General features: G+C 43.2%; 3 protein-coding genes across 3 annotated transcripts; 1 reads left to right on the plus strand and 2 right to left on the minus strand.

Annotated features, from left to right (window-relative positions):
* Window positions 1-4,564: 4,564 nt before the first annotated feature.
* Window positions 4,565-7,185, plus strand: LOC130134435 (tetraketide alpha-pyrone reductase 2-like). The gene is made up of 6 exons (XM_030595104.2): window positions 4,565-4,946; window positions 5,057-5,229; window positions 5,786-5,974; window positions 6,058-6,220; window positions 6,514-6,703; window positions 6,927-7,185. Exons 1-6 carry the CDS (start codon window positions 4,841-4,843, stop codon window positions 7,066-7,068), a joined length of 963 nt encoding a protein of 320 aa, XP_030450964.2. The 5' UTR covers window positions 4,565-4,840; the 3' UTR covers window positions 7,069-7,185.
* A 3,747-nt stretch (window positions 7,186-10,932) lies between these two features.
* LOC115671583 (ethylene-responsive transcription factor ERF119-like) lies at window positions 10,933-13,040 on the minus strand. Its single transcript, XM_056308608.1, has 2 exons — window positions 12,674-13,040; window positions 10,933-12,538 (listed from the first exon to the last, which is right to left on the minus strand). Exon 2 carries the CDS (start codon window positions 12,306-12,308, stop codon window positions 11,337-11,339), a length of 972 nt encoding a protein of 323 aa, XP_056164583.1. The 5' UTR covers window positions 12,309-12,538; window positions 12,674-13,040; the 3' UTR covers window positions 10,933-11,336.
* A 9,258-nt stretch (window positions 13,041-22,298) lies between these two features.
* LOC115678469 (alpha-xylosidase 1) lies at window positions 22,299-27,487 on the minus strand. The gene is made up of 3 exons (XM_030601897.2): window positions 27,127-27,487; window positions 26,307-26,992; window positions 22,299-24,364 (listed from the first exon to the last, which is right to left on the minus strand). Exons 1-3 carry the CDS (start codon window positions 27,366-27,368, stop codon window positions 22,497-22,499), a joined length of 2,796 nt encoding a protein of 931 aa, XP_030457757.1. The 5' UTR covers window positions 27,369-27,487; the 3' UTR covers window positions 22,299-22,496.
* Between the last annotated feature and the right edge of the window lie 296 nt (window positions 27,488-27,783).

A 27,783-nucleotide genomic window follows, 5' to 3' on the forward strand; every position in this document is an offset into this window, starting at 1 on the left:
TTTCTATGATTAGCCTCTTTGCTTATTGTATGTAGGTCTGCGTTCACCCCCTCCCTCCATATCCTCCGTACACCACCGCCCAAACTGCCCCACGATGCCAAGCTCGGACATGAACGCCAACATGAAACTCGGCTGGCCACCGCCCATCTTTACTGCGGTTGAACAACAAAGCAACCCGAATTCGCTCCATCCTGTACTCATATATGAGGTACAAAAAAACCTTGGTTTTGTGGTGCCTGACCTCAGTTCTGATGCACGTGACCTCAGATTTGAGGCCGGCGTGGCCTTAGATCGGAGGTTGAGGTCGCGGGGTCATAAAATTTGAGTAGACCCGTCAAACGGGTAGATTGGGTCGGGTCAAGAATGATCCGACTCAAATTAACCCATTTACATGCAATGCAACCAAACTTAATCCGATTCAGGCTCCCAAACTTAGCAATTTTTCTTCTTAAATTGTGGCTCGTGAAAAATGGACGACTCCGTAGATAGGCTTGCCGACTTGGTGAGGGATCATAACAAACTCGACCCAAACCTGACCCGCATGCATCCCTACACAACATAACTCATGTGCTTCTTCTTCGTCACCGTCGTCATCATCGTCTTGCGTTGCTCTTCATTCTTGTCTCTTATTCACCCTCAAAGCCCCCTACAAAACTCTCTCCTCCCCGCCACCAATGTCTACCATCACCAACCTCCTCAATTGAGTACTCTAAAATCTTAAGAATTTTTTTTTTGAAAATCCATTATGATTATGTATAGTGAAAAAAGATTAATAAACGAATGAAAAAGGCACAAGGAATTGAACTCGAGATATCTGCCTCCAGTATTAGTTTGAAATCAAGTACGCAATCATTTGCTCTTAAAGGGTTAAGCTCTTAAAAGGCAGCGCAAAATATATTTATATTTTAATAATGTATTTATCTATTACATTCATTTTCATTGTTATAGATGTGGCAGATGAGTGCGTACCGAGCTCTCTCATCAAGTTTAGGAGTTTTGACGGCATTTTGTTTTTTCTAGATCAAAATAAATGATATTTCCCAAATTCAACTAGATGTATCAAAGATATATTGTTCTAAATTCTTTATCCCGGGAGAAAGCAAAAAAATGAATAAAGTAAGAAATCTGTTTTCCTACAAGTGTATTTTGTAATGAACAATTGAGAATAGCAAAATATAAATTCAATGTTTTCGGATTTTTCAAAGACGACATCAAATGCTCAATTCCAAGTTGCATGAGCTTTGCTCGTGAGCGGGGCAACTAGGATACCGCATGATAATCATTCTGGTTCTGTCCAGAACTGATTTTTTATTCCCAGAATCAGTTTTGAACCAGAAACCCGTTTGTTAACGCAATTTCATTTTTCTATTTCTGGGACAAGTTTTTGTTCCAGAACCGATTTTGAACCAGAAATCAGAACAAAAAAAAAGTTGGTTTTCTATTTCTAGACCAAAAATGAGAATCATTTTTTAGAGAACTCTTTCTTTAAAACACATGTTCATCTGGAAGTCACGATCTTTGAGGTGGGAAAAAAAAGCAAAAAATCAAAAATTTCAAAACTTCACATAATGGTTTAAAATCTGTGGCTACCCACTTTGAGCAAAATTTAAATTTTTTTAGGTGCCGAAAAAAATAAAAAAAAGTCAAAAAATCAAAAATTTCAAAATTTCACAAAATGGTTTAGAATACCTATGGCCACCCACTTTGAGCGAAATTTAATTTTTTTTAGATGCCAAAAAAATAAAAAATAATCAAAAAATCTAAAATTTAAAATTTAAAAACTTCACAGAATATCTTAGAATACATGTGGCCACCCAATTTGAGCGAAATTTAATTTTTTTTAGATACCGAAAAAAATTAAAAAAAGCAAAAAATAAAAAATAAAAAATTTCACAGAATGGCTTAGAATACCTGTGGCCATCCACTTTGAGCGAAATTTTAATTTTTTTATGTGTCGAAAAAAATAAAAAAATAAAAAATTTCAAAACTTTACAGAATGGCTTAGAATACCTGTGGCCACCCACTTTGAACGAAATTTAATTTTTTTTAGATGCCAAAAAAATAAAAATAAGCAAAAAAGAAAAAATTTCAAAACTTCACAGAATTGCTTAAAATACATGTGGCCACCCATTTTGAGCGAAATTTTATTTTTTTAGGTGCCTAAAAAAATAAAAAATAAAAAGTAAAAAATTAAAAATTTTAAAACTTCACATAATGGCTTAGAATACCTGTGGCCATCCACTTTGAGCAAAATTTAAATTTTTTTAGGTGCCGAAAAAAATAAAAAATAAAAAATTTCAAAAATTCACAGAATTGCTTAGAATACCTATGGCCACCCACTTTGAGCGAAATTTAATTTTTTTATGTGCCGAAAAAAATAAAAATAAGCAAAAAAACAAAAATTTCAAAACTTCACAGAATGGCTTAGAATACCTGTGGCTACCAACTTTAAATGAAATTTTATTTTTTTTAGGTTCCGAAAAAAAGAAAAAAAATCAAAAATTTCAAAACTTCACATAATGGCTTTGAATACATGTGGCCATTTACTTTGAGTGAAATTTAATTTTTTTTAGGTGCTGAAAAAAATTTAAAAATCAAAAATACCATTTGGGCACCTAAAAAAATTAAATCGCACTCAAAGTGGGTGGTTAGAGACATTCTAAGTCATTCTATGAAGTTTTAAAATTTTTGATTTTTTTATGTTTTTATTTTTTTTTCGGCACCTAAAAAAATTTAAATTTCACTCAAAGTGGGTGGCCACAGATATTCTAAGTCATTCTATGAAGTTTTGAAATTTTTGATTTTTTGCTTTTTTTTTCACCTCAAAAAATTAAAATTTCACTCAAAGTGGGTGGCCACAGGTATTTTAAGCTATTCTGTAAAGTTTTGAAATTTTTTAGTTTTTGAATTTTTTTAGGCACCTTAAAAAATTTAAATTTCACTCAAAGTGGGTGACCACATGTATTCTAAACTATTCTGTGAATTTTTGAAATTTTTGAAATTTTTGATTTTTTGATTTTTTTTGGGCACTTAAAAAAATTTAAGTTTCACTAAAAGTGGGTGGCCACAGGTATTTTAAGTCATTCTATGAAGTTTTGAAATTTTTTATTTTTTGATTTTTTTTGAAAAAATTCAACAAATTTCCTATTTTCTAGAAAAATCTGAATTTTTTTTATTTTTTGGAAATTGTGATGAATTTTTCTAGAATTTTTCAATTTTTTTGGATTTTTTGAATTTTTTTGAGATTTTTAGGAATTTTTTGGATTTTCTAATTATTTTTATCCCATTTTTAAAAAAAATGGATTTTTTTTCCTGGAAATAGAATTTTGTGTTGTTTATCAAACGAGTTTTTGTTTCAGGAAATAGAAATTTTGTGCTGTTATCAAACGGGTTTCTGTTCCAGAAATAGAAATTTTTTGTTATTATCAAACGGGTTTCTTTTCTCAGAAACTCATCCTGGAACCAGAAATAGAAAAATCTATTTCTATTTCAGGAACTCATTCCGGAACAGAATGGTTATCATTCGCTACCTAGGTGCTTTGGCAAATAGGCAAAACAAGAAACTCGACTCTGCAACCACCGGTTCGTACAATGTATAGTTTGGCAGGTTGTAAGTGGGTTAAACTTCAGACCCATTAAGAACCCATATTTAGTTGGGCTATGGCTATACTACTTTAGGCCCATAACAATCGATTTGTTTAAAACTCAACCCACTAAATATAAGTTAGAAAATTGGCCTTTAACATATTTTGAAACTTCTAGGTGTAAGGTTGCGCACCTTACTTAGGCACGGCCCTAGATCAAAGAGAAAAGTTTGAGGACTAATAAAATTCAAAAAACAACATTGAATGTCGAGCAAAAAGTTAACTACCAACCACTTTATTGTCCCTTTAAAATTTTTGAAAAGAAATAATACTTGTGATAACAAAAGAGGACTAAGTCCAAGAAGTGAATTCTTTTGAATCCTCTCAATCGCATCATAATTAGGAATTACATATTCAAAGAAGGTTCTGAGATTTACAAATAGACTAAGAATACCAGTTATGATCGACTGTCGAGCACTCGGGAAAAAAAAAACACTCTCGAAAGAGCTATGAGAGTTTTTACTAAAACCACGCGCTAATTATAAACGAAAATTTTTCTTAACCATCTCTTTCACACCAGAGAGAATCAAGATTTTGACGGGGAAATATATGAAAATTCACATGGAGTAGGGAATTTTGTATCGACTCGGGTTCATGTTAGACCAACCGATGTATGTAATTAGATTTTTTAAACCCATGTGGCACTCGCCAATTCGATGTTGTCATCAGACTCATCACTGAATCCACATGAAACATGAGATGATATTTTAATTGCCTTACTGAGGAATTATAAAGTCCATCTCAGAAAATCGTGGCATTGTTTAGAGTGATTATAAGGTGGAATAGAACGGATTACTTTTCCCCGCTTCATTTTTTTATTCGGAAGTATCCCGTGAAATCGGTGAAGCACCTAACCTTTCCCAACCCATGCGTTAATCATTCGACAAGTGCATATGGACTCTGACATCGTTTCATTGGAATTTAGCCGGCTAACGAGAAATATTTTGATAGATTAATGCAGCTTCTGAAGGCACGATGTGAACCACTTTTGGTAGATCCATGAAACGTGAAGCAGAGTGTAACCCATTCAACTTCCGATAGAGAGATGCATTCTTTGGCGACGCCTCAGCCTCAGAGTAACCCATTCCATACATAGGCTGTAGCTACAGGGGCAGTCGAACCACACGTTCCCCTGCTTTTGCTCTGTTTCTGCCTCCGTGATTGTTTCTCAGAGAGAGAGAGAGAGAGAGAGAGAGATGCCAGAGTACTGCGTGACCGGAGGAACAGGGTTCATCGCGGGGCATCTGGTGAAGTCCCTGCTCGAGAATGGGCACACCGTTCGGGCCACGGTCAGAGACCCTGGTGAGGAAATCAACAAGTAGTCTAGTTTGTCTCTTTCACTGTTTTCTCACAAAGAAAAGAGGAGGCAAACTTTTTATTGTGTTGCTCTGTCTTTGTTTTGGGGCAACCAGGGGATGAGGGCAAGGTTGGGCATCTAAAGGAGTTCAAGGGAGCGAAAGAGAGGCTGAGGATAATGAAAGCGGATCTGATGGTGGAAGGAAGCTTCGACGAGGCCGTTTATGGCGTTGATGGCGTCTTCCACACCGCCTCCCCAGTTATCGTCCCTTATGATGACAACGTCCAGGTAAAATCTTGGTACCGCTGGTCGGCTTCTGTTTACTTTAGTAATAAGTAAACTGTGCCTGATTCTGATGCAATATAAGATATTGATTATTGTGATTTGAGGATGTTCTCGTCGTGAGCGAGTATAGAAGATTGAACATCATTCAGTATTAGATTGCGAAAGAAGAGATTGTCGTATAAAATATTCTCGAGGGCAGTGCTGCCATGTCGATTTCAAAAATCAAGTTGAATATGCACCTAGTAATGGTGGACCAAGTAATCTGAGCAGTTGAATACGTGAGATCCACTGAATCCAATGGTTCTAATTTCTGGTGGACTGACTCTAGTTAAGATTTTCATCGAATAGTGCAGTGCCGAAGAACGAAGTGATGTGTTTTTATGACAGATAAGGTGTGACTATTTAAGCTACCCTTGAGGAGTGTGGTTGTGTTGTTGGTCCTCTGATCGAATTTAAGCACGACTACTTTCCGTTAGAATCCAAATGCACATTGTAATACTGGCCAAACTTTAACATGTTTTTCCGACTCCTTTGGATGATTCTTGGCGTGCAATTTCAGGCAAATTTGATTGATCCATGTATAAAGGGCACGGTGAACGTGCTCAAATCCTGTTCGAGAGCGAGTAGCGTGAAGAGGGTCGTTCATACCTCTTCCTGCTCTGCAATAAGATACCGAGACGATGTTCAGCAGGTTTCGCCCTTCAACGAATCGCACTGGAGCGATACCGAGTACTGTACACGCCACAATGTGAGATCTGACTGCACCGGGTTCTCTAATCAGAAACTCTACATTACTGAGTACTGACGCTGTTGTTGCTTCTCTTGGTGCAGCTTTGGTATGCATATGCGAAAACCATTGCAGAGACGGAAGCGTGGAAATTGGCAGAACAAAATGGGATTGATCTTGTGGTGGTGAATCCGGCTTTTGTGGTCGGTCCATTGCTCACTCCGCAACCGACGAGCACACTGCTTTTGACACTTGCCATTGTGAAAGGTTAGTTTCACCATCACCAGTGTCACACCAACCACAGGACTTCCCTGATCTGATTCGCAAACTGTCCTACCTCAGTTAAGCAATTCATATCGGCATTAATATGTCATCAAGTTGCCACATCCATTAGTTCAGCGCCTCAAAATGTTGTGCTGGAGTACGTCAATTCTGATGCACTGCTTGTTAATTAGTACCCTGTTTGAATAACTTTAAAACCTGATCAAATTGTATTGTTAGAAGTACTTTTCTTTCTTTCATTGGGGAGGAAAAATTAAGTCTCTAGGAGCTCTCACCAGGTTCACGAGGCGAGTACCCCAACACGACAGTCGGGTTCGTGCACGTCCATGACGTGGTTGCTGCGCACGTCTTGGCTATGGAGGATAAGAGAGCCTCGGGCAGGCTGATATGTTCAAGCTCGGTGGCTCACTGGTCTCAAATCATTGAGACGCTCAGGACCAAGTATCCACAATACCCCTTTGAGAACAAGTGAGTATCAAAACAAAGGCCGCGATCGCTTTGCTCTACTTCCCTAACCATCACCATGTGCCTCTTCCGAGAACTCAATGTTCCAACCCGTGCCATCAAATCGATTCAACCACAAGTCGAGCACGTCCAGGCGTTGCGTCTTTCACTGCATTCAGCTGTATCTACTACATGAATCCATAACCATTAACCTGCACGAGCTTTTCTTCTTTTCCCAAATTTGTAGGTGCAGCAGCCAGAGGGGAGATAATAATCCACATAGCGTGGACTGTGGCAAGATAACGGAGCTGGGGCTTCCTCCATTAAAGTCTGTGCAGCAGATGTTTGATGACTTCGTGAAGAGCTTCCAAGACAGAGGATATCTGTGAAGGCAATCCTGTTTTCAGAGCAGAGATCATGTATTCCTCTGAAACTAAGACTGTCTTGATCAGCATGAATGTTGATGGAAGTTGTTTTCTAAATAATGGAAGCCATTTACAATGCTATATCTTTTTTCATGGTTAATTTTAGAGGAAAGCCAGCATAACGGTGCGGTAAGTCTTCAATATGAAAAAGATTACCACTAAGTGAGATTCCTCGGACATGAAGAAAGAATAAACGGCATAAGGATACAGATGATTCTAAAGCAAATTAAATATCGAAAATATAGAAAAAAAATATTCTCATTAGCTCAAACGATATCCTTAATGCCATTGGAAATATCGATTAAATTTCAAAGACATGCGAGATACACACTTTCCTACTTTTTTGAGTTCTTAATCTGTTTTTTTTTTTGTATTGAACCCTTCGTAAATCATTTAATATTTAGATATCGTTAGATTTATTTCTTTAAATAATATGGGAAAATCAATTCATCATCCTCCGAAACGAGAGTTTTCAATTCTAATTTCGTCAAGGGGTACCGGTTAAACGGATCGAGCCGCTTTCTAGGGAAACTAGAGGCGCAGAATTGACCGTTTCGATACGAAGTCACAGCACCGTTGTCTCATCATTTTCCATTTGACTAATATTATTTCTCCCATGCAAAGGGTAGGTAGTCAAGCACATGTTTGGGAGCTCACTTCCTTGACGGTCACTAAGTCAGGGTGCATTTGATGAGGCCTTCACCTTAAATTTCCATGTTGACTTTTTGTACTGTTGAAGGTTGAAATTCTAACGTGTGTTGAGTATATTGGATACATCAGATCTTTAAAAAAAGAAATACTGCTAAAAATACTAATCTACCGTCAGCATTACCCATATATTAGTATATCTGAAGGCATCTAATTTTAAAAGTTTGAGATGATTTTTTTGATTCATTCTAACAAGGAAGTCAAAGTTGATCTGCGAGCGCTTTTGAAGTGGCTCTCACTAGCTGCATTTTACAGTGTTCCTGAACCGGGTGAGCACTAAGCACGCAAACGCAATGAGCGAACCTCGGGAGGTGGCGCATGTAGAGGAAGCTTTTGTAGCTCTTTCTCTCTTCTCTGTCCAATGAGCACGAACATCATTGGAACTTGACGATGTCTGGGTTATTTAGAATGCTGGGTCGCCATGAACGTGATCGAAAGCGACTCCTTGAATCGAAGTGCTGCGGAATCAGGTCTTGTTAGGTTCTGGGGGATGGAGAGGGAAGAACTCCATTTGCTTTTGCCTGTTTGGTGAGCATTCGGGCGTTAGGGAAAAACGCGAATACTTTTGACTTTTGAGAGTGTGTGTGTCGGTTTTGGAAGAGAAATTGGTCACGGAACTTCAGGTGTCTCGTCAATCTCGCTCTCTCTCTCTCTCTCTCTCTCTCTCTCTCTCTCTTCCTTCGATCTAAGGTCCTAGACCTCTAGTAACTTCGCCTTGATCGTGATTATTAAAATCTAATATCCACAAAAGCATTTCCCCTGCTGATTCGTTTGCGATAGAGTTGGTGACTTACATTACTCTATTTCAAGGGCTAAAGTTTTATCTGATGTGTTCTTGTTCTTCCCTTTGCGGCAGTTCATGGGCTCTTTCGCTATTTAAATGAAAGAAAAGGGCGTTTGAGCTTTTGAACAAGATGCTTTCTATCTTTTATAAGGAATTTTTTTAAAAACTATATATATCTCATAACAGCATCATCATCTATACCAATCACACCTCACAATTATTTCTAAGGAATTGTTTAACCGGGTCATCTTCATCTTAAATATATATTGTCAGATAAACTAGTAAATCACATATTCAGCAACTAGATCCTTATCATATAGGGACGCAAGATTATAGATAGAGGTCACAAACAACCATGTTGAACAAAGATAAGTAACCTGGAGACTCAATCTGGATCAATACTGGGTAATTTACAAGGTAATACTCGGTCAGGAGTTTATCTAGCAGCGAGACGAAATTCCAACGACAAATAACCGTGATCACTCATATCGAAAAGACAGAATTACAAGCAATCGTTCAAAAGCACCACGGAGCATGACATAGATCAAAATTCTCCGGTGACTTTTGCTGTACGAAATAGGATTAACATGTACTCTAATGCTCCATTCGCGCGGAGAACATTATTTCCACGACCACATGAGCAATTAGACTATTCACGAGATGACTAGACCTCAACTACAAGCGTCAACATCTCTCCACGTTTAGCACCTGGCAACTTTCGTTTCCCTCCGCGAAAAATCAATCAATCAATCGAGGAATAGTTTTAACTTAATTGGACGACACCAATACCATAAAGGAACAAATCTTCAATCGAGTAGTGGGGGCCGATGACTCCATTGATGAACGACGCAAGAGAGCTCTCTCGCTCCCAATCCCTATCCCTTCGACCACACTCCAACGGGTGGGGCAGACCCCAGCAGCCCCCGGCGGCGCGAGCGGCACGTGCAGGCGCGCAGCGACGACGTGCCGAGTCGCTCCCCCCGACACTCCGTCGTCTTCCTTGGTTTCTCGCTCAGCCTTCGGTCGCAAGATTTCCGTCTTTTAATGATGAGTGAGTCGGGCGGGAATTCTGGGGCCATGGAATGGATGGGGGGGGGGGGGGGGGGTCTTGGGGGCCCCTCCCTCCGGATGCTTCGATGATTGGTCGGTAGTTGTTGTTTCTCTCGGGCTGGAAATGGAGGACAGCTAAGCTCAAAAGGGGGTACCTACTCTTCTTGCTCCCCCCCCCCCCCTCTCTCCCCGACCCGATGACTACCCCTCCTCCTTTTCCCCGCCTCGTCATAGGATAGGCTTTCCAAGTGGAGAAAACGAAATGCAGAGTAACGCTAACGTGGAAAATTGGAAGAGAAAATGCTCGTGAGGAATCGACGAAAAGAGGATTCTGGCCCGAACCCCACGACACGGTACGGAACATCTGCCCACCCTCTTCGAGGAGGAGGAGGAGGATGCAAGAGAGAAAAACCCAGCTGTCTCGTGGCTTCTTCCTCTGCCCATGCTTTTACCGCTCGCTGGCCACACAAACAGCGCATAGGATAAGCAAGTGGTCGATGGATGCTGAATGTAGTGTGTGCCTGTTTTTCTCGGAAGAATTTTTCGTGTTTGATGGGCCAATTAACTGCTCAGTAAGCTACGCCGAAACTTTCGTAATTCTGAACGAACGAACGAACATCGCACTATCTGTAGCAGTTTCCATACGACGTGGATTTTGCATTAGCAGGTCGCCACTTTTCTCACCCGTGACATTAATATCCTAACCAGTTCGCAAAGCTTCATGGCGGTGACCTTAAATTGTTGGACGCGAGTACAATTTTCTCAGATTTTTGCTATGTACGAACTACATGAACTAGCAGCTGACGTTCGCCATTAAACCATTTTCTTCTCCTCTTTGGTCGATTAGAAAAACCATCGACCATCAAGCAGGCACCGACTCCGGAAACGTGCTTTGTCCTTCCCTCTCACATGATAGTTGAAATCCAATGAAGCACTCTCACGTGAGGAGCGCGAGCCCAGAAACACCTGCTCTCGAATAATTAAATGCCTACTTCCGTAACAAGAAGAAACTGAATACTCTATTTATGAAAGGAATCATCAATATTAAGAAATTTAGGCACAAGATCTCCAATTTCATAAGCCAATCTTGATTCAGACAACCACTCAAGTATTTCGGTCTCTACCAAGAATCATTTGATATTCGGAACCATACATGTTAGAGAGTAACCCCAGGGTCAGCAGCTGTCTCAAAGTTTTGACAAACCTAGAGCAATTCCAGGACATGAAACATTGAAAACCGAATCGCATCACGCAAACCAAACTAAAAGACCAAACACTCGAAATGATTAACCAAACAAAAGTTTTTCCATCTCAAATTACCCATGATCGGACAATAAATATAGAGAGCAAAACAGAACGTGTGCGAGTAGGAGATTGAGTCGTCTTCTCTCAGATCTCAGGACATTGCAGAACACACTCTCAAGGGAAGAAAATGAATAAACCCCTTTTGGACGGCTCAAATAGCACAAGAAAACCCAAAAAGGATTCTCCCCCAACTCAATCAATCCCTACTCACACACCATCTCTCTAGTTACAAACGAATAAATTGAACTCCCAATGACAAAACCACTCTCTCAAGAACTCAATTCCCAGTTCTCGAGACTGTACTCGCTAATAAAATAGATAATATGCTTCATTGACAATACTACTACTACTAATACTACTAGTAATACTTCTATAGCTGCAAAACTTATGGGCATGCAATATTAAGGGGTGGTGGCTCCTCAATCCAATGGCCAAAGTCATCATTCTCGAGCTCGAAATCGAAATCCGGGAGCTCGCTCGACTGGTTCTCGTCGAATCCGAACAAGGGTATATCATCAAAGTCGAAGAAATCATTCATGAGACCCCCGAAGTCTTCGTTGAACAGCGATTCAAACTCCTTCCCGAGGTCAAGATCCTTGACAGCTTCATCATCCAGCAACAACAATGGCTCCTCCTCCACGAGTTCCAAGCAGGGTTTCTCCAAGATCTCCTCATTGGCATCAGCAATGGCTTCTTTGGTCGAGTTAGATGCGGAAGTGTCCAGATCGAGGACCGAAGCCGGAGAAGTGTGCGACAGGACGCTCTCTGAGTCCTCAGAAGTGGATGGCCTGTTGTGCGAGTGCGAGAAGGATGCGTCTTCCACCTTAGCAGCCGAACCAGCTGCTGCCAGAGCCTCGAATTCAAGCCTCTTGTTCTCGTAGGCCTCCGCAGCTTCCTCGGGCGTCTTGTATGTTCCAAGCCAAATCCGGGACCCCCGGTGAAACGGGTCACGAATCTCGGCAGCCCAGCTCCCCCACTTTCTCTGCCGGACGCCCTTGTAAGGCGAATTAGATGGCCTTCTCTTCGTGCCCGCCTCGGCTGTCGGCGAGACCCTCTTCCTCTTTTCGGGGTTTTTGAAGCCGTTGTTGCTGTCCTGGCAAGAGCTCTCAGTTTGAAGGTCACCGGCACGGTGGGAAGAGAAGATGGGGAGATTGATTTCTCGAACGAAAAGCTTGGCATCACCTTTCTGGTAGTTCGATTCGTCTTCGCTTGACGAATCGTCCGTCGCTTCAGGATCTTTACAGAAAACCCGGACCTTCCTCACCATCTTGGAGTCTGCGCTGAACCTTGGCATCGTCTTCTTCGGTTTCTTGAAGAGACTCTTGTGGTCTAGAGGCTGAATCACAGGCTCTGGCATTCTTCTGTGACCGCAAAACCCTCACCAAAAACCCCCCCTCAACGATGCCCTCAAACGCAAATTAAATATCCTCAAGAGAAAATTATAAAGAACTGAAAAGGGCCAAGAAGTGGGCAAATCGGTGCGAGAGCAAGAGACGATTTCAGGTAAGACCCCCTCTCAAGAACAGGAAGAGATTGGAAAATCGCTTTATGTGAAAACCCCCAAAGCACTCGACGCCAGAACAAGTCCTGCAAAAACCCCACCAAAAACCCAACACATAAATTTCAGATTCGATGCGATTGAGCACGAAATCCACAGAAAAACACCCGACAGAGCGATACGAGGAAGAAAAAGAAAAAGGGGGGGGGCGCAAACCCACTGACCTTTTTGGCCTCAAACGCATCGAAGCAGACGAAGAACCCAGATTTGACCTCAGCATGAAGCAGAGAGCACCGGACGCGGAAGAGCAAGGAGCAGATGCCAGAGAAGACGGTGATTGCGAAAGAGAAGACGAAACGGACGCGACCCAGAGCCGCAACAGAGACCCAATCACTGCCAATCCAAAACCCACCAACATAAATCCTCCTCTTCGCTCGGCCTCACCGCTCCTCCTCTCTCTCTCTCTCTCTCTCTCTCTCTCTCTCTCGCAGTGGCTCACTGTTCCTCAAGCAAAGAGAGAGACGGGGCTAAAAATCAAGAAGATCGTAGCAGATGCAGCTACTGAGATATATAGCAAAAGGGGTAAGAGGGAGAAAAAAGAGGCCAGAGGAAGTCCCCCCGGAAGATGAGGAATCTACGGCCGAGATTTTCTCTTTCGAATTCGACGGGAAAACGAGATCGGTTCAAGAGTGCACATCGGCTTCCCAGGGCCGGCTATATAGGCCCTCGGAACAGAGAGTAAAAACGACCGGCCTTTGATTTTGTTTTTCTCCTTGCCCCTTTTCTCCCTCTGTTTTTCACCTTTTTACCAGAAAATGTCGCAACCCAAAATTCAAAAAAGAAGAAACCACAAATCTCCATAACAAACAATCTCAGCAAGCACAAAAAAAATTATCAACTAGATAAACCTCGAAATCGTCACTAAAAAAGTAAATATTAAATATTAAAAAATTAATACCTCCCACCGAGAAGGTGTCTCTCTCTCTCTCTCTCGCGTCTCTATCGTCGCTGCGGCCGCTCTTCCCGAAAGTCCTCCTCCTCCTCCTCCAATTTCAACTTTCGCCGGGCGGTCAAAATGCCATATTAAGTTATTAAATAAGGCCCTTTTATAATATATATATATATATTTTTTTTCCGAAAACAGAATATATGGCCGGGGCCAATTAATTAATTGACCCTTTTTGTATTTCTTTTCAATATTTGGCAAGAAAAATCCACTACTAGCTGTCGAAATTCATTGCCATGTGGGGACAAAAAGTACGCCCGCATCCCCTTCCCCAGATGCGCATGACTCATCATGCCCCCGGCGGCACGACATCATGCGCATTGCGGATGCCGAATTCGCGCGACGCGCGCGAGCGGGGGCGCGTGCGGACCAGATGCGGCCGAGGCCCCCCCCCGCCGTCCCACCGGCCGCGGTCCGGTCGGGCCGAGCCGCTCCGGTGCGGCGCGGGGCCGGCACGCGCCCCGCGAGGAGATCCGAGGGAGGCGGTCGCCGCGGGACGGGCCCGATTGGGCGAGAAGGGCATTATTACGGCTGCGGCCCCTACGAAAGTGGGACCCGTCTTGCGCGCTATTTACGGTCGTGCCACTGATGCTCGTGCTCTCCCTCTCTCTCTCTCGAAAAGGAAATTGCCCTTGAGTGACTAGTGACGTGTACCGCTTTCTAATTTTGTTTTTTTTTTTTACCGGCTAAATAGATATCATTTAAAATCTTCACAACCGAACAAAGATATTATTATTATTTCGACAAAAAAAAAAGAAAAAACAGAGATATTATTTATTTGCTATCTGGCTAAAAAAGGGAGAGATTGATTATATTTTCCACATTTTCCCGAATTCCAAAAAATGGCGATAGCGATGGTGGGGCGTCACAAATTTAATTCCAAAGCTAGCATATGCAGTTTCGATTTATTTCTTCTTTTTTTCTTGGTATTGTTCGATTTGTTTCTTTATTTTTCCTGTACTGATGCATCTACCTATTAAGGAAGGTCAATAATGTTATTGCCCCTCGACTTGATATCAGTTGCCGTATTTAGCAAATTTTCAGGGTTTCTTTTTTTAATCAAAGTATTGGAAGCGTGACCGGATGAATAATAATTACCGATTGGATTCGAGAACCATGAATCGAATTGAGAAATTATGCCTTCGTCGCATGGAAAAGTTAATTGTCGTCTGTAAACTCGATTTACTTTATTATTATACATCACCTAAAACACTGGCAATGATTACCTTAAAAGCATGTTCGGATTGATTGTACACGTGCGCACATAACCTACAAGTAGTGGTACGGTCAAAAGTAGAGTATACACGGAGTCATGACTTATGGCATAGTTAGAGTTTAGATCAAGGCACTCAGAGCAATTGAGGGGACAATTCTATAACTCCTAGTCTACCATTAGCAAAGATGCGCCCGAATGGAAAAGTTGGAGAATGAATTATCTAAGCCCCTTTGATTTTAAAATATTCATGGCCATCCTTTTAGTGTTAGAGATTCATTTCTTTTTTTTGAATTGCGATTCCATATCTCATTTTGATGTTACGCCGTGATATATAATCCCCAGAGCTCTTGTAAAATTTATTAGAAAATCTTCAAATTGGCAAAGTATCTTTCGAGTTTGTTTTATCCTACCGAGAAATTGATAATGTTTGTTGGTGTATCCACAAAACAAGGTGCCAGATGGAACGATGCAAAGTTGCCAACTTGCACGGCGAACATAGGATTTCCCATATCGCAACGTGTTGATTTCTTTTGTTTGGGTTATCAATTGCAAATTTTAGCTCTTGTCTTATATCGTATCCGAAGTTCACCCACTGGCTAGGCTTCCTTATCATAAATAAATAAAAAAAATTTAAGCACGGAGGTATATCGACGAAGCAAATTGCACCGTATTTAAATTACTCGCTTGGTCCATGATAAACCTCGTCATGAAATTGAGCAAAGTTCCAATTAAATTCAACGCAACACGCCGGCAAGGTAAGCTCAATCCTCTTGCGGTTATCGATTACTTTTGACTTATTCTTGTGGATTATAACTTTTTCTTCTATATCTAAAAATAAAAATAAAAAAAGATACGGATAGTATTCATGTAAAAGATGGACAATTACAATAAAATGCATAAATTTTATTTATCAACATACGCATTTAATCAAAGTCTTGAAATTTTAAGTTTTCTTTCAAGCACGTTTAGCCATCAAGTCACGCCTTATCCTGATGCAAGAATTTAAAACCTTCGTCACTCTCGCTTGGAGAAAAGATGGCACGATTGTGATCCCGTCAAATGCATACCTACTCGCTTCCCGCCATAGTGAAAAGCGAATTAAATTTGACAGCATTACACAAGCCTTTTGCCAGTTATTCAAAGTTTTTTTTTTTTTTTTCGAAACAATCATTCAAGGTTCTAAAGTTCTTTTCCGTAGGAGGAAAAATTGCGAAAGACGCTTTACAGGACGCCCTTTTTCCAAAAGCCTTGTCGGAGTAGAAATTTTTCTCAAAACACCCGCTAAGCAAATCGCCGCGTGCCACTTAACCCCCGGCTCGCTACCGGCGGCGAAAACCCACAGTCCGAGGCGTACGTGATTGCCACACGCCGATTCCCGGCCGATAGCCAAGGGCGATTTTGTCCGGAGGAAACGATTATTTCGAGCCAAAATTGCCCTTGCCCAAACCCGAAGGTTGGAGCTCGTCCGTGGAGGGGTCGGTTCGGAATCTGGTACTTCTTTTTTTTTGGAGGGTATTTCAAGGAAATTACCATTTAATATGTCCCTAAAGAAATCGTGTTGAATTTTTTTATTTTAAATTGTGTAGAATCGAGAGGGGTATATAATTTTGCCTTTCGGTAGACATCCATCTACGCTCGCTTCGTTCCAAAGATACCGCCGCTTATCGCATTATAATACTCGTTGCTGGCCTTATATAATTTACTTCACCATTTTTCCTAATACTTTCCTATTTATTAATTCCTTCATTATAATACACGAAAAAATGGGCCCAATTCCCTAAAAAAAACCCAACTTTAGCCTTTGTCCCAATTATAGCCCAAACTTTTTTTTGTCTCATAAAAAACCCCAAACTTTTAACTCTGTCCCAAATCTACCCAGTTAACTTTTCGTCCAATTTTTTAATATTACTTTTTATTTTTTCTTTCCTTTTTTTTTTTTCTTTCACCTTCTGGCCGGCAGGGCCGAGCCTCGCCATGGCTCGGCCACGCCGGCCGCTGGCGAGGCCGACCTCGCCAATAGCCGGCGAGGCCGACCTCGCCAGTTGCCGGCGGGGCCGACCTCGCCACAGCCGGCGTGGCCGAGTTCTCGCCAGACCGCGAGGCTCGGCTCCCGCCTAAGAATCGGGCGAGGTCGGCCTCGCCCAACAACAAAGAAGGTCGGCCGAGGCCGAACCTCGCCGTTGCCGGGCGAGGCCGACTGCTAGCTATTCTTAGGCGGGGGCCGAGCCTCGCCGGATGCGGGCGAGAACTCGGCCACGCCGGCCCCCGCTTCTGGCCGGTCGCCCGACCGGCCAGAAGGTGAAACAAAAAAAAAAGAAAAGGAAAGGAAAAAGAAAAGAAAAGAAAAGGAAAGGAAAAAGAAAAGAAAAGAAAAGAAAAAATAAAAATAAAAAATTGGACGAAAAGTTAACTGGGTAGATTTGAGACAAAAGTAAAAGTTTGGAGTTTTTTATGAGACAAAAAAAGTTTGAGATATAATTGGGATAAAGGCTAAAATTGGGAGTTTTTTAGGGAATTGGACTCGAAAAAATGGGGCTTTTCTTTTCTTTTTTTCCTCCGTCGGGACAAAAGCCTGCGGCACGTGACCGTGTCTGCATGGGGATGGGCAAAATCCGGAGATCCGACGGTCCGCAACACTCGATCCCCACCCCTGCCAACCTCGTCCCGACCGTACCCACTCGCGCTTTCGCACACGGGAAAAGTCCACCATGTCGAGCCACGCCTCCTCTCACGGATTCCTGTCCGATTTAAATATTTTGGGATGAATTCCCTGATAAACCCCAAACATTAGGTCAAGTTTTAAATCCATCATAAACTTTTTTTTATCTCAGAAAAAATCTTCAAACTTTACGTTCAGTCCTAAATTTACCCCGAATTTTATTTTATATAAAAGAAAATCAGCTAATTTCAATTTATTTTAAAAAATATACCCCCGTGATCCAATACCAACTTAATGTGGCACTTTCACGTCGTAACAAATCCACATCAACAAAGTAATGGGGCGATAGGTACGGACCGACGTCGCATTTCCACTTCGATAATAAATCAAACCAAATAAAAATTGTTGACATTTTCCAAAATAAAATAGAATATGAAAGTTAGGGACGATAATAAATCCACCCCAAATTTTTTTTTAATTTAAAAAAAACCTAATTTTTAGTATCAGTCCAAATTTGCTCAGAACTTTTCTTTGTCTAAAAAAAGCCCCATTACTTTATTGATGTGGATTTATTATCGATGTGAAAGTGCCACGTCAAGTTGAGACTGGATCACCGATATATATTTTCGAAAATAAATTGAATTTTGGTGATTTCTTTTACATAAAACAAAATTCGAAGCAGATTTGGGACTGGACTCATAGTTTGGGGTTTTTTTTTAGACAAAAAAAAAGTTTAAGGTAAATTTGAGACTGAATCTAAATTTTGGTATTCTTTCTGAGATAAAAAAAATTCGAGATGGATTTAAGGCTTGGCCTAAAATTTAAGATTTTTTTTGGGAATTACGCCATTCTGTCCCCCCAAAGTATTTAAAGCCCGTCACGTGACGCCCGTGACATGGTCCCTCGTCCGTACATCCACATCCATCCCATCCATCCCATCCATACATGGAATGAATCATCATGATGCCATGCATGGATCACGTGGACCATTTCGGGTCACGTCGGCGTTTGTCTTTATTGCCTCCCCCCTTTGACTAAACTAATTCGAATCGTATTTGACGATGGCGAGCTGTCAAAGCCTAGATTCTCTTGCCGGCCTGTGCGCAATCAAAGAAGCATCTTACTAACATTTTACAGTTTTTCGAAAACCGACTCGATTTGACTGATTAGAAGACGTAGCTTACACAAATTCGACCAAATTTTCCGTTCGAGCCCGACACGGGCGCCTACAAAGCTAATCAATCGCTCGGCTCAATACGAATGACCATGTCCGATACAATTAATCGAAAAGCAAACGTGAATTTCTATCGATTTTAGGGAAATTACGCATTCGTGGAGGATTAAGACAAGCCCCTTTTTTTTTCCTACTTTTTTTGCCCGGAGAAATACATGCCATAGCCATAGCCATAGCCATCCCAAAAAAAAAGGGAAAAAGGCACAGGCCTGCTCGCTCCATGCTCGGTTTGACTCCAGATGGGAAAAAAGGGTGGGAGGCCAAGTTCGTTACGCAATCTCGTGATGTATGCAGCGGAGGAGGAGGAGGACCGCCAAAGATCGCTTCGGTTTCCCGCCAATGACGCCGGCGTGGGGGCCCACCTCGCCCCCCCTCCTGTCGTCTTGGCGTCAAAAAGGACGGAGGGAGGGAGGGGGGCGTGGGGCCCCCCCGCCTCCTCGGTGAACTCGAAGGGGGGCGAGGGACGACAAGCGGCCCGCCTCGGCGACACGTGTACGGCGCCCGTTGGGGGGTCGATCACTCGATGATGACGAGGAGTGTGGGGGGGGGGACCATGCGCGAAACGATTCGAGGATCGGCGTTGTTGGAGCCCGGTGGTGGTTAGGTAATTGCAGCGAAAGTGCCGGCCTGACAACGACCGTTGGGGCTGGGTTGGGGGCAGCGACATTTTTTGTTTTTGCCTTTTTGACAGAATCGCCCATCGCAGACCTTGGATAAATTTCAGCAAATTAATTGGGTGTGGTTCGTACTCTCCCGCAACTACACCGATCAAATGGGTGGATCAGGTCAGATTTGAGTCAGGTCATAAATGGTCCGGCCCAAATTGATCAATTAACCCGTTTATGAGGCAATGCAATTTTATTGATCCATACTCGATCCATAATGCTAAAAACACTTCTACATTTAATTAAATCTAGGAAAACTCGTACCCAAATTGAGATGAGAGTGCGGAGTGAGTGAGGGCGAGATTGAGTGAGGAGAAAAGAGGTGAATTGAGTTTAAATAAATTATAAATCCATTTATGACCCATTTAACATCCATATTATACTTATACCTATTTATGACTCATCTACTAAATATAATTAACCTATTTACTAATACATGGGTTAAGAAATAGGTTTATGACCTATTTTGATATGTCTACCCGTGACATAAAGGCACAGGGATATCGCTCTCCGGTGAACGGGCAGGGACCCGAGAGGCCAGCCCTGCAAGGGTTGGAGGGGGCAGCGGCCCCGTGAAGTGAAAAGGCTTTTTCAGTTTGGGTTTAGATCCACGACTAACTATTGTTATATATAACTGTTTTCTCTTATAATTGGGAGATGTAATAGGAAGCTGCGATGTGCTATTAAGGGTGAATTAGGGATAAAACATTGTGTGCCGATTTCTCTTTCTCGCTCTTATTTTTTTATTTTTTTGCGATTATGCGCCGAATCTTAACACAAATAACAGGTATTTAAGGAGTAAATTATTATAATTTAGAAAATAATTAAACTATCCACTTTAAAAAAAAAAAAACGATGATAGTCAGACTCATCATCACTGAGACCCATATAAAACCCTATACGCCCTATAGGAAGTTTCATTTACGGTATCTAAAATTTTTTCCGGAAATTTGCAGTGCGCTGCGTCAGATGAGGTGGACCGTGCAGGGAGTGTACTGTGGACAGCGCATCGAGCCCAGTACGCGCGCGGGCTGTAAGAGCCCAGCTCTTTCGGGACGATGGATGGGACGAGGAGTTTGTGTCGGTACCTTTGCTCGGCTCGCTGGCTCCCAATTCGATCTCTCTCGCTCCGTTCGCATCTAGCTCCTTCGGGCATTGATGATGTCCTCCACCTTTGCCCTTCCCCCTCGCTCACCCAACCCTGAGGTTTCGTAGGGTGAACATTTTATGCTGTCGTCCTGCCCTATGAACGATGGTGCAATAATTACATGCTATCGGGCATGTTTCTCGCATCATCTTGGCTCTTGTGGGAGCGAACTAAGATCCAATATGATGTCGAATTTGGACCGATAGCATTCGAGTTTAACGGAATAGTCGAGAGTATCTACCCGCGAAACAACGAAGCCGACCCGGAAGAGTCCCGGGAGCATCGGGGCCCGTGTCCAAACCCGGGATCCGTTTCGACCGAGGTCCGTTTCCGAAGCAAAAAAGTGGACGAACATGGGTTATGATGATCTGAGATTTGGTGGAGGGGTAGTTAATGGGTTGGTGAGTAGGTAGTTGGGGATTTCCTTCCGACACGGAAATGCGGAGGGAATTAGTCCTATAGTTTAGTCCGGTTGGGACCCTCTCCCCTCTGCTTTTTCATTTGACTTCTCATCGATCTCTTTGTCCGAGAATTAGCAGAAGAGATCGAGAAGGATTCGCTTCTGCATTTTGTTTGCTTCCGGAGTCTCTCTGTCGACTGAGAGAGAGAGAGATATGGGAAAAGGAGAGAAAAGATGCGGTTCTTGTGGATCTGAATGGTTCGCAAATCAAACCTCCGCGGGTCTGCGTGGAGAATTCCTTGTGCGTGAAAGAAAGAGCCCAACCTGTGGTGGTGGACCTGGTGGTGATTTATCTAACCTAGTCAATTCCCAGACAATGATAGCCGACCAACCGATCTAGGACACGTTTGAGCGGCTTCGGGAACTACCGTGTAGCAGCACCTACGCTGATAAAAGCGCAACAATGCTTTAGCAGATCTTTCTTGGGGCATGGAAATTACCTACTCGAGCGCTCGATATGAAAAGAACATGTGTTTTTCGAGCAAAGGTGGTTTGATTCTAACTAGTAGCGATCGTGACGACGGTCGGTGAAACTGTTATCAAGAACGATATCTGTGGAAGATCGTCGGTGCAAGGGCGATGATGGCGTTGGTGGGGATTCCATTAGTTACACGCACGACTTTACGCTTTCACCGTACATTTGTTTTATCGATTGGATTGAAAACTATAAGGTAATAATTTGTCAAATTGAAAGGTAAATAACTGGGAAGTATCTATTCTTTGTTTCTTTTAGTTCGGCTGAGTGATCAGAGCAGTAGATTGACTTGTTCCAGCACTATAAAGATTAAGCAGATAAGGTTCAGTTTTTAGGGGCAAATTAGAACTATGAAGATTGATATCTTACTAGATTGCACTGTTGAGTCACGTTCGTGTTCAAATCAAATATGAGTTGGTAACTTATTTTCATGTCGGTATATCGGTGCCCTATTGCAAACCATTTCTTCCATGATTAAATTGGGAAAAAGTATTACATAGACTATAAGATTTCACTATGTTTGTGTTTATTGAGGTCCCGTGTGTATTGAAAAGTCTAGTCTAGGCAATATCTCTTGCACAGTTCATGCGCCGGAGAAACACGAGCCATAGAGTCTTCAGCCGAGAATGAGGTCCCGGATGATCGTTGATTTAGTTTCAATGCCTTGACCTGATGGATGGCAGACTCATTTTGGGCGCTTTGGGGATGAATCCATCCCAGAAATTATCCTCAGATCCTTGTTGGTTCATCGAAACCTCGCAGCCGGCGAAAGAAAAGCCGCTCGAGGACTGTATTGGCAAAAGAAAGCTCGTTTCGCAGCACACAGTAGTAGGATCAATCAGTGTCGAAAAGGCATGCAGGGTATCAGTGTGCACTTGCTCTAGCCAGAGTTGTCAAGTATATGTGCATCCACTACTCAGCAACATCATCATCAGCTTAACCCATCTGAAAAGCGATTGCAGAGAGCAAAATTGGAAGCAGAATACATCGTGAAAACGGTGCAACTTTTATTTCAAGCAAACAATGGAAAAGCTAAGACCCCGCTCTTTGGTCACATTTCTTTTTTTAACTCGAGTGGAAAAGGATGGGCAATCTCTCTTTGAACTCATCTCCTTTCCATGAACAACCAACAACAAAGTAAAAGTAGACTAATCGATCACGAATACAGGGTTATTCTGAAATCTCTTAACCTTTGGTTCCCATCTTCCATGACATGGCAAAGTTCTTCCCCAGAGGCAGCTTGAGCCCGCTGATCTCAACCATCATGCTCTTCGTTTCTTCAACACCAGAGACCGGCACCAAGAAGTTCTGTGGCGAGACGCTCATTTCCGCATTCTCTGTGGCGCTGTCACCGTCGATCTCAAGGTCGGATGCCCCAATCCCGTCCAATCCTAACACGGACACCTTCTGCATGATCCAACCATTCTGCAATGCGAACTGGCCCTCCTTCACTTCCGACCACACCTTGACCTTCCCCTTACTAATAGTCGCGTAAAAATCGACATATGTGGAAGACCCACCCCCTAGTTTCATCTCTGGAAGCTCATCATCATCGAGAAACAATTGGCCTTTCGCGTCCGCCTCCTGGGCTCCAGCTGGGAAAGTCACCACAAGGCTAAACGGCGTTCTTCTCGCTTCCTTGGATATCGTCCCACCTTGCTGCATTGGGAGGATCATGTTCTGATACACGTGAACATTCACCGCGTGCAATGGCGTATCGAGGGTGACATACTGCCCCTCTTTTGACAATATGGCCTGCGTCATATCAAACAAGCTGAACCATGTACCAGGAGGAAAGAGCGCCTTGACCTCTGTCTTGCCCTGCTCAAGCACGGGAGATACCATGACTCCACTACCGATCAAAAACTGGGTGCTCAAACCGTAAGTCTCCACAAAATTGGGGAATGAAAAGAAAAGAGGCCGTGTGATCGGGGCTCCCGTCACATGAGCTTCATAACTGAGAGTGTACAAGTAAGGTAGGAGCCTATATCTCATGCCAAGAGCATTCCTAGCAGATTCGGCTACCGATTCCCATTGATAAAGCTCCTGTCTCGGGGAATAGAAATTCGCATGGTCCCTTGAGAATGGGTAAAAGGCACCAACTTCGATCCACCGGTTGCAAAGCTCCTCAGTTGGGGCAGGGTAGAAGCCGCATATGTCCGAACCGACCATCGGCACTCCGAATATGCCAAAATTCAGCATAGTGGAGATGGAATACTTCAGATTCTCCCAAGTGCCTTGGTTATCTCCAGTCCAGTGAGCGACATACTTCCCGGAGCCCACGAAAGTTGAGCGCGACAATATGAAGGGTCTCTTTCCCTCAAGCCCTTCGAGTGCTTTGTGAGTTGCAATTGATTGTGAGAAGCCATATATACTGTGAGCATCATACTCCAATACACCATTGTAATGGACAGCACTTGTAGCTATGGTTTTAAAACCTATTGGTACTTGCAATCCCGAAGCATTTATCTTGTAAGGCGGATCGTCCCATCTGGTATCGGTAATATTCTTGCAGTCCAAGCAACAGATCCAGCCCGGCCCAGTCCCATTGGGGCATATCGTGTCCTTGGGGATCTTGCACTTCCCCGAGCAGAAATTGGAAACTTCATTCATGTCGATCCACAAGCCATCGACAGGGACAAGCTCGTGAAAGCGTCGGATTTCATCACCCCACCACTCTACAGTTTTTGGGTTAAGAAAGTCGGGGAAGTTAACAGCACCTGGCCAAACTTGAGCGATATAGGGCTCGCCGTCATGTTTGATGAAGACATCATTGGCCAAACCTCTTTGGTATACACCGTAGGTGGAGTTGATGCCGATTCCCGGATCAGTCATGACAACGTACTTCATGCCCATACTGTGGATCTTCTCCAGGAAAGCCAGAAGCTTTGGACGGGGATAATTGACAGGGTGCAAGGTGAAATCCTTCTTGCCGTCCATGTGATCATCGTCGTTCCAAATCACATCGAGCGGGATTTTAGCTTTCTGGTAGTTCGCAACCACATCTTCAACAACAGAAAGGTTATGATAGCCCCATCTACACTGATGAAACCCTGTAGAAACCAAAAGCAGAGAGACGGTAATTATATAGCTTTACACACGTATTTCCAGATCATCTATGGATATTATCTGAAAGCACAACATTTTGTACAGGTAACTGAGAGTATAAGCAATTAGGAAGGAGCATCAACGCCATCTCCTGCACTAGAAACTAAATCTAAACTTGAAGTGTTGCATTGATCAAGAAGAAATCATCTCCTAAACCAAACGCAACAGATCGCCAATAAGCAAAAAAAATAAATCACGAACGACTCATTTCGATCCAAGGGGAACTTTTCGTCGTGTGCTTTCCCTCTACATTATGAACTAAGATTTCAACGAAGTAATAAGGTGTTTGCCCATAACATTTTGCACTAAATTCCTCAGTCGTTATGTTGAACAACAATCTAGAAATATAATTTTGATATCACATCCGTAATTTCCCCCAAGATATTTAAAATCTGATCAAATAACATGCGCTAGTAGAGCATTGTGATAAGAATCTGATGGCCATGGTCCAGTCTTCACGTCTTGTTGGAAGGGCCACGTGAGAAAAGGACAAGAGAAGCACAAATTCAGGCCATGATTGCTTTCAGGGGTCCACCAGTTGGCCTACGTTTCCAAAGTTGTCTATGCAAAGGTCAAGATTTTAGGCTATCATAAAGTAAACAAATGAAAACAAGTGCCCAAACCAGCAAGTCATCATAAGATCCTTCATCTTTTTCGAGCGTCGCCTCATCTTTTATGCGGACCTACTGTTCATTTCGAGTACTGATCTGATTAAAAGATCGAGCATTGCCTGGTGATTGTTTACCAACATTTGTGCAATGAATAGAACAGATGAGACACATAAAGGACAGTGAAGTGGAAAGAGGACAATGGACCAACCAGACCAACCTACACTCGAAAATGAACAAAAGATAGCTCCACTTCAGACAAGTTGTAATTGAATTATCAACCAGGAGCAGCACTCGGGCGTCGTAACGTGCAACTCAGGTGGTCATTAAAAACCATCTCTTTAATGAAAATAAGGTACCTCCACATAAATCCTTCAGGAAGGACCCATAAACCATTTGCAGCTTGCACCAGTTCTGAACTTAGTCAATTCGACTCTGTGGACCGAAATGTACAAGTTCCTGCACCAGTATGATCTTACTCTAGGATGGATGCGATAATCACAAATCCTTTTATCCCGACCATCACACCTGTCTTGTATACTCTTTTGAGGGTTCCACCATATGCTAGTGAAATGTGATAGGTCCAACTATACATGTCGACAACGAGGGTGCCGAAATTATACCGAAAGAACGCATGCCGGCACTAAACGAACTACAGACTAAAAGCCGAATGCAAAAAAAAAACATCAACACGCCCAATTAAAATAATTCCTATCACCCTGTGAGTAACAAATATCACACCTAAACTTTCTTAATAAACCCATCAATCATGCAAGTAAAGTAGTCGATGGTTCCACATTCCAAGACCAATAAAAGAAACAATACAGTGACGTGAAACCGAGGTCCTCATGAGGTGAATAGCAAGAAACTGATGGTGGGGCAACACAGAACAATTCATACAATACATACCCCACAACAGCGAATTAATGATCCGCCACACCAACAAACCAATCCCGATGCAACGAGTACATTCGCTTCTTTTACAACCTTTTTTAATAGGTGATTATCTTAGTCTAATCGAGTCAAGACAACATCTCCCCTAAAATAAGACACAGATAGAGCGATTAGAATGAATTATTAAGCATGATGAATATGAAATGTCCGATTCCTAAAACATCCATTAGACATAAGACACTACAAGTTTAATATATTCAAGATATCTCTATTTAATTACTTAACAAGTGTCCAGTGCTATTGAGTAACCTTCGAAATGGTAAAAAAGTAAAAGCGACTCCTTTCCTGGTGAAAAAAGAACACAGAGCAAGTAAGCGATTCATACCAAAAGCCCAGTAGGGCATCGGAGCCGGCCGGCCGATGAACTGCGTGTACTGGTCGACGACGGCGAGAGGCGTCGGGCCGGCGAAGAAGTAGAAGTCGAACACCCCTCCGATCACCTTGTATGTCAGCGAGCTCCCTCTGTAGAACACGTCCATGCCGTTGCTGTTGAGCAACAGCACGCCGTGCGCGGAGGCCTTCCCGCCCACGTTCCTCAGGTCCATGTACACCGGGTGAGAGCCGTACAGGTCCGTGTTCAGGTTGATCGCCGACACGTCCGTCGTGTACAGCGTGTACGGGTCGTTCGGATACAGCTTGATCCCGTGGGGCTGCGTGTTCTCTCCCAGGCCGTACAAGGAGGCGTCCGTGGGCAGCTTCGTGGATATTTCGAGGTACTGGTCCTTGAAGACGAGGGCGCTGTACGGGTCGTAGTCGCCGGAGGCGGAGTTGAAGAGGGTCTGCCCGTCGGACTTCCTCTTGACGGCGAAGGTGAAGGGGTTGGAAGTGTAGCTGAAGATGAACTGGGTGCCGGAGTACTCGGAGGCGGCGACCGGGGGGCTCGTCTTCCGGGACCACGCGACGGCCGACGGGGGCGGCGGCGCCTCCCGGGGAAGGAGGTTGTAGGGGACCTCCCACCTCTGCTTCTCGGCGTCCGTGATGTGCACCCTCAGCCGGTCCTCCGTCTCGTGCCTGCGAAAGCCACAAAAAAAAAAAAAAATTCAATCACACATGCTCAGACACGGGAGCTCAGTTCAGTACTAGAAACGGGTCGTTTCTTGATGGTGAGGCGAAGCTAAAAAAATGAAGACTTTTTGATGGCGTACTTGACGAAGAGCTGCAAGTGGGGAATGTCGGGGCCGTAGATGGAGGACTTCTGGTTGAGCTGGAGGTGGCCGAGGAGGCCACCGTTGGGGGTTTCTTCGACGGAGACGAGGCGGTAGCCATTGCCGATCTTGGCCGCGGCGGAGGCGGAGCGAGCGCAGTGCGCGGGGGCAATGCAAAGGAGGAGGAGGAGGAGGAGGAGGGGGGTCGGGAACGGAAGGGGTAGCCGGAGAGAAGGCGACATTTGGGTGCTCCTGCTTCGAGACTGAACTGGGAAGAGTGAGCTTTTTTGGTTAGTGGGAAGAAGGCTAGACAAGGGTTTCGACCGGGGGGGTTTGTTGGAACTTAGAACTCTGAAGAGAGGGATTGGTTTTAATAGGAGCTTGAAGGGGTCAAGGCGAGACACATGGTGAGGTGGGTGAGTCCCATTCTTTGCCACAATGATGGTGGACGTATCCGGGTCCTCGAGGGACCCGTCTCTGATCTTTCTCTTTCTGCCCTTTCCACCAATGGATTATTGCAGAAACTATCTAAGCAAATTTCAAGAGTTTCCAAAGCCAGACGAATTTATCTTATCTTTTTATAGTCTCATCCTATCTGTCATTCAGATCAACACCAAGTAAGCAATTCTTGTACTCTTGGCAAATGTGTTCGAGAGT

The sequence above is a fragment of the Syzygium oleosum genome, unplaced genomic scaffold (genome assembly GCF_021117445.2).
Source record: "Syzygium oleosum isolate NSW1041296 unplaced genomic scaffold, Sole_v2.1 Sole_v2.02, whole genome shotgun sequence".
Lineage (NCBI taxonomy): Eukaryota > Viridiplantae > Streptophyta > Magnoliopsida > Myrtales > Myrtaceae > Syzygium > Syzygium oleosum.